At 47.4% G+C, this 7,639-nt stretch overlaps 1 protein-coding gene across 1 annotated transcript; it reads left to right on the forward strand.

Annotated features, from left to right (window-relative positions):
- Positions 1-2,934: 2,934 nt before the first annotated feature.
- LOC142557443 (uncharacterized) lies at positions 2,935-6,277 on the forward strand. The gene is made up of 3 exons (XM_075669336.1): positions 2,935-2,946; positions 4,287-4,982; positions 5,943-6,277. Exons 1-2 carry the CDS (start codon positions 2,935-2,937, stop codon positions 4,977-4,979), a joined length of 705 nt encoding a protein of 234 aa, XP_075525451.1. The 3' UTR covers positions 4,980-4,982; positions 5,943-6,277.
- The last annotated feature ends 1,362 nt before the right edge of the window (positions 6,278-7,639 follow it).

The following is a 7,639-nucleotide window of genomic DNA, read 5'->3' on the forward strand; positions in this document are numbered from 1 at the left end:
TACATGCCAAATTATCGGCAGATGAGGAAGGCTCAACACTATGTGTTTAAATATGCCATATAGCTGTCTCTTGAACCCATAAATTACTGCCAAGAGGCTCACCACAGTTATCTGACACTCCGCGTCGCATCAAGACAGCACACACAAAGCTGCCACATATGCGTCCTTTGCTCATTGCTTTTAGTATACTACAAGTATCCAGCAGGTAAAGTGTGACAACATTAAGTGAATTATTTTTATACTCCCTCTAGAACATCCAACGTACCGATGCATTCCTTAAACACATTCCTCACTCCCTCACATCCGCACTTGGATACAAAAGGGGGACACACTCATGGGATTAGCCGACGCTATTCGGTGTACAACAGTTTCTTTGTAAATTATGTAATAAATCAAACAATAGGAAATTTTAAAAAATAACAAAAGTCTTTCAACGAAAGGATAGAATAGAGCCAGTATACCCGCCATTGTTGTTTATGGCTACGGCGTTGCGCTACTAAGCACGAGGACGAAGGTGAGGTACTGAGTGAGGTAGTCTAAACAGGTTTGTGTGAAGGGAAAACGGCCCCGCGGCAACTGAGTTGGTAAGAGCATCGCACGCGTAATGCAAACACGTGGGTTCGTATCCCATCTGCGGCCAGTTGTTTTTTTCATTCGCTTTCATTTTCCATTGATTCATCATTTCTTTAAATCAATTAAGAACTACAGGTAATTTCCCTAAGCTGTCATTGTTTGTTTTCTTTTTATGATATGACTAATAAAAATGGGGCCCCTCGGTTTCCTTTCGTCTCGTCCACACACACACACACACACACACACACACACACACACACACACACACACATATATATATATATATATATATATATATATATATACAACAGATGCCTTGCTGGCCACAGCCTGCACAACTTAGGAGGCGACTTCTGCGCGGTGTCGCCTGCTTTCACTTATACTTCTGAAAAAAAAACACACACACACACAACATTGAAGTGGCCACATTATATGATATACTATAGGCTGCAAACACGAACTCTAATTTGGCTCTGACACCTAAACCCCAGTCACTGTACGGATAAAAACTGCCACAGCTAATGGCCGACTTGAACCTGAAGCCACGATATTTTTCTATTCACTTTCGTATCAAGGTGATTAAAAAGAAGATGTTAACGTTCTGTTTCGGTTTCGGTTTACGGGAAGGTGGCGGTTCTTCCGTTTTCTGTATTCAGCCGTCGATTCAGTTCTGGCCTGACGCCGTTGTTCTCCTTTACGTAGATTGCCTATCGCCGCCAGCATCACCATTCATTTAGTGACATGAAACCTGATCACTGACTACTTTCTACTTTCTACTGACCCTTTCTACTTTACCCCCTGTACGTCTACCACATTCTTATTTGGTCCTCATCACCGCGTACGTACGTCACTCCTACTGTTACGGAATTTATTGAATTCGCCCTCAGCTTCACGCTTGGCTCATTCTTATCTTCCCTGTTTCTGCTCTTTTACCCGCACACGTGTGACACTCGCTATCAACATGAACAAGCGATAACCCCTCCTAAGGAATGTGGGTGCTCGTGTGCACATTCTACAGAATGGTAATGAAACTCATTTTTCCCGCAGCAAAGCTTTTCGTGAATTAGCTGTAGAAAATTATCTTGCCCAACTAAACCCTTCTCTATTGCTTCCGTCACTAGGCAGGTTGCTATATTTGATGAAGTTGTTGATGGCGCGACTCATTCGCAACATTGTTGTACCTTCTGAAGTTAAACAGTTGTGAAGAGCCGCGTGATGGCCGCTCCAAGTGCATAACGGATCAGCATCTCTAGAATCGTTCGATAAAGTGGTACAAGGACTGCCGTCTCGTAATTGGGTGTCCTTGCGGCCGTACGAATTGTCCGAAATGAATGACACGCCAAAGGTATAATGCAGCCACAAAGAGGTGGTCTGCAAGGTCTCCGGATAGGTCTTATTGTCAACTGCCGCTAACTGCAATCGCCAAACACGAAAGCAAGTCCTGTCCTCTTCAGGACCGACAGAAGTGTTGCGTTATATCGGTGCAACGAAACCGAAAAGCGTTTTGCGATCTGCGGGCACATTATCTTCGCGTCGCTTAATGAGCGCTGTGGCCAGCTTTATGATAAACGCATTAACCGAGCATGGTTTTATCTGGTAGCACAGTAGTGAAGGGGCACTCTCTTGCAGCATTTGCCTTCGCAGTAATGGTATACATCGCAACAAAATAATAGCGGCTTCGACGGCAGCGCGCAACTGCACTCCCTTTCCTCGAAGCTAGCGCCGAAGACGAATTGGGGAACGCCAGGAAACCGTCACTGGAGGCGGCCAAACAAGCGGCGGCGAGGCCCGGCCCTCCTCTCCGGCGAAGGAGCGGCCCCCGCCTCGGTTGCAGGTAGGGTACGTGCCACTGCGCCTTCTGATATAACTAGCAAAAGCGGAATGCACACGCACGCACGCACGGACTCCCATAGCGAGGAGGAGAGCGACGGCATAAACCGCGAGTTATTTTCCGCAGCTTCCGAGACGGCTTTCTCTTTCGCGGCTCTTTTTGCTAATTCGCCGGACCGCGCTTCCTTCCTCCGCGGTCTAAATCAGAACGGCGCGATCGGCGGCGAAGCAAAACACAAGCATCGTGCGTGGCAGCTCCTCTCTGAAGACAGGTCTTGAGAGAAGGCTCTGGACTCACCGAGGTCGTCCTGTTCCGTCTCTTCTGATGATGCTGCTCTGCCGCTGCCGCTTTGTGTTTTGCTACTGGCGCTCCCTTTCAAAGGGAATGGCGCGCGATGTCCTGCGCCCCTCCTCGCTCCCGCACCTGTCCTGACGAACCACGTTGCCGGACCGTATATAAGGACCTAACGGTTCGATCGGCAGGCATAACGCAGCTTGCTCTCATCGCACGGCACAGCAGCCACGAGCAGCATGAAGTCCACGGTGAGTCCGGGCCTCGCCGTCGTACGGGACAACACGAGGGCCACCGCGTCCGTCGAGCTCGGCGTCGAGGAGCAGGGTTCGGCTGCGCAGAGCTTGGCGCCTTAAGGGTGGCAAAGACGCTTAAGGCGCCAACGCGGCCTGGAGCAGTGGATGTCGCGAGTAGCCGCTGCGATGAGAATGCTTCCTTGGGGCAGGAATGGGGAAGAAACTATGGGTCGCTTTATGCCAAGGCGCAGCATCGGGAGCATCAAGCTCTAACTTAGTGCAAAACAGCCTTTCCCAGTGGTCTTGGAGATTGACAAGGGTGGCTGTACCGTCTATTACAGGTGAATATGGCTAATGCAATTATATTAATTACTCCAGGGCTCTGGTGCACTAAGTCACTTTTCTGACGAAATGCGACAAGTCTCTCTCAACAGGCATAGAAGTGTCAAACGGGCTCAGCCCCTCTAAATTTCTGTATAAGCTTTACTACAATTAATACCGGAATTGGATTGTTGATTTCATGAGACCTGATTATGCAGACTGCTGTTATAACACAGGATATTATGTGCTATTTGAGATGGACTAAATTTATTATTCGTGTGTTCTGCTTCCACGAGAACAAAAGATTCAAATTTAAAGTGATAAACCCGGCGTGATCTGGACACAAAAGGTATATGATATGACCGCATTAATTATATAAAACCTCAGTGAACTTACGTCATTAGTTTTCACTGGGTTGTCTTGTAAAAGTGTGATATGAACAGAAGGTGAGAGTGCAGTTCACATAGGGATATAGCGTACTATTAATATATTGGGCAACATTAAGTGCAAACTCCCAGTAAGTACCAGGACACAAGAAAAGAGAGAGTAAGATTTCGCACTAAGGGAGCGTGTGCTACACCATAAGCCGCACATGTCTGACCACATGTGTTGCTTATTGTTACAAGGTAGTTTCATCATGAGTCACTGACCTAGGCGTAAAAACTGCCAGCAGATAAGCTCTAGCACTAAAGGCTCTATTGAATTTCGGCAGCGTACAGGATAAGCAAGAGGAACTAAGTTTGCTGAAAGTCTCACCCTTTTTCTTCTTTTTTAACTTTTTTCCGCCCTTCTTACAACATTCAAGCTCCCTTTATGTATATAGGAATGACAGCATATACGAGTAAGGAAATCACTAATTGTCAAAGGGACAGAGTATCCCATCGTGTCCCAAATCTTCCACTGCTGAAAAGACTTCGTATACTCAAAGACCACTATACCTGTACCCACGAGATCACACCTCTGAGAATACATACACGTCTTTGAGGCTGAGCAGTGTGTGCAGGAACAGTGTCTGAAAGGTTCTTTCGTCGCAGGCTCTCCTTTGCGGTCTCCTGCTAGTCAACGCCGCTAAAGCTGGCTTCCTAGGCGGAGGTGGCGGCGGTGGTCTCGGAGGCGGCGGATACGGCGGTGGAGGATACAGCGGTGGAGGATACGGCGGTGGTGGCTACGGCGGTGGTGGCTTGGGTGGCCTCGGCGGAGGGTTCGGAGGTGGCCACCACGGAGGTGGCGGCTATGGAGGCGGCGGCTATGGAGGCGGTGGCTATGGAGGAGGTGGCTACGGCGGCGGAGGCGTAGGCGGCGGAGTGGGCCACACATCCACCTATCTTGTGCGCACCGTGAGCAGAACGCACGGTGGAGGCGGCGGAGGCCTCGGCGGCGGGTACGGTGGCGGCCTCGGAGGTTACGGAGGCGGAGGCTACGGCGGCGGAGGCTACGGCGGCGGAGGCTATGGCGGCGGCGGATATGGCGGCTACAGTGGCGGCGGATACAGCGGTGGACTCGGTGGCTTCGGAGGCGGCGGCTACGGTGGTGGAGGGTCTGGTGGCGCCGCCAAGGTGATCATCATCAAGGGAGGAGGAGGCGGCGGAGTCGGCGGCGGATACGGTGGATACGGCGGCGGCTTGGGAGGACTGGGAGGAGCCAGCTACGGCGGCGGCGGATACGGTGGGGGTGGATACGGTGGTGGCGGATACGGTGGCGGGGGCCACCACGGCGGCTGGCACTAAGCGGTAAGATGGCGTATAGCAACCTGCTCACCTCTGATTCTATACCAGCATAAGCGCATGACCCAGCTATTTCTCTTAAGCTAACACAAGAAATAAAACGTAGAGCTACTTCAGAATGTGGAATTACTTTTTCCTTAGTTTTTTATATTACGAAACTCAAATGCTAACAATGTAGTTAAAGAGAAGGCAATACTTTAGGAGGTCAACCATGAAGTGTTTCAGAGAGCGGAGGCGCACCCTTGATAGTAAGACAATACGGTACCTAGCTTAAAAGTTCATAATCTTAAGTTCAACCTAAAATGTGTCACTGAGCTTCGGTCGTTATACTCGTGCTGCAGTTTCAATATCAGCCTTTCCAATATCAACCAGTTTGCCGCTGATGACCCAGTGAGGGCGACGAACCTGAAATAACATATATTTCGCAGGGGGATAACAATGCTCGCTGGCTTTAGCTGCAAGTTTAGTAATGCTGCACTTCAAGTTCTGCAGGTTTTTAACTTTGCTCACACAAAATACAGCCATAAAAAGCGTCAGTGCACCGGACACCCAAACCTAGCCTCAAGCAATGTCATTTTGGATGCAGCAGGCGCCACTACTCTCCGCAGTAAACTAGTAAACAAAAATCCCGCATCCCCTCCCGGCCTTTGTTAACAGTTTCGAATTCTATCCCATTAGGGAATAATTATCAACGTTGTCTGCTTAGGAAATCACAGCGTAGAAACCACAATTTATAATCATGGTTATCTAGAATGACCAATTAGCTGGGGAAGGATACACAAGTGTTGATTGATGCTTTCATTGTGCACATAATTTGTAGGCCACGCACGTATATTTCCGAAATACTTGACACAAAAAAACGATCGCAATAACCATTCAGATAATTTAAGCTGCCGATATTCACCTTACAGATTCAAATGTGATAGCCCTTTTGTTTTTTGTTTTTTTTTTCTTTTCACTTTCTAGAATCCAAGTGCAGTTCATGACGTGACAGCCAGTCCGGCCAGAGCGTTCGCCACCCGGCAGGGGTAGCAGCGGCCACCTTATGAAGATGGAGCAGACCAGACCTCGCAGATTCCAACGTGGATTGGCCATCGTGTTGTTGTTTTCGTTGTTGTTCGTTGTTGTTGATTCATCCTACGCCGTTAACAGACTGAGTTCCACCACATAAAATCTGCAGCTTGCCTTGCATGAAAAATATAGCAGGAGGCGACTCGGGCTTTCTTGTCACATGCGAAGATTCTTTAGCCTGCTCCGCTGATATCGCTTTCATGGTGCTGCTTGTACAGAGAAGTGTGAACTTATCATGAGTTGAATAAAAAATAAAAAACAACTTTTTTGTTAAGAGCATTTCGTCACCATACGTCTTGACTTCCTCAAAATGATGGCCTAGACAATCTATGCGCGTTAATTCGAAAAGTCAACACGTATGTCTGTGCTAAACCTCAAAGAATAGCATATATAACATTCATGCGGCCCAATCAGGGCAGCTAGACTAACACTAACAGCATTAGTGGCCACAATCACTTGATACGGTTCAAAATATTTTTGGTATAAATTTACACCTAACTTCCTTCCGCTCCTTTGCATAGACGTTGTGGCAACAGCAAATCAGTATCAAGCAACGTGTGTGAGGCACTTAAACTAAATAAATGGAAGTTGCTGTAGCCGTTCGTGGCGTGCCTCGTCTGTTTATGAAAGTGTGTGATGAAAGATAAGAAACAATTGAATCAACAGCATGTTCCCACAAGCATACTAGCAACTGTTCGTTCATTTATATCTATTCATTTCCTATAGTCTACATCTGTATATTGAACCTAGCTCGGTTTCAAATCTAAATGGGCCTAAGCAAATTGCTCTCTTTTAACCGAAATACAGATCAGGGCCCGTATTCACAGACAGCTCTTACGTACAGACTTGTCCGTAAGAACGAATACCAGCCAATCCTGATGCTGGAAGTAGAATTAGAGAAGGTGGCTGGCCAACGAGCACTTACAAACGAAAGGTTTCGTGGATTAGGCCGCAGAGCCCGTGTTCGCAAAACTGTTCTTACGCTTTAACTGTTCGCCAGAGTAGGTGCCAGCCAAACGTCATATATAGGACGCATTAGAGAAGGAGGCCGAACAATCACAAACGGCTCTTACTGACGAAAAGCTATGTGATTTCCGCCCCAAGTTTTACTCCGAAACTATACCGATAGTGGGGAAACAGACACAAAGCCTAATTGTTAACACACGACAACCGCTCCTTGCGTACGATCCTTTGCAATTATCAACCACTACACTACTCACGTATTTGCCTTCAGTAGATTTTACAGCAGCTTACAGATTTTTGCCGACCAGCAATGCTGTTGACCGCATGAGTTGGAGATGGAGGTTGTGAACACTTGCGTCTCATGAAACATGATCAATGTGTAGACCTAGCAACGGGCAAGGGTACATTGTTAAGCTCTTTTTGCTGTCGAGGTTAAAAGAAGCGAGACTTTCAATAATCTATAAGCAGAAACGAATAGGGCCAAATTAAAGTGTTTTAGAATTAACCCCTTCGTGGCTTTCGCATAATAATAAGCGTAGACCTATATAAAATTTACTGCATGTCTTTATAATGTGTAATGTCTTCTAGCATCATCATCTTGTGACTGTCTAATGTCTGTCTGATACCAT

Source organism: Dermacentor variabilis, chromosome 1 (genome assembly GCF_050947875.1).
Source record: "Dermacentor variabilis isolate Ectoservices chromosome 1, ASM5094787v1, whole genome shotgun sequence".
In the NCBI taxonomy this organism is placed as follows: Eukaryota; Metazoa; Arthropoda; class Arachnida; order Ixodida; family Ixodidae; genus Dermacentor; species Dermacentor variabilis.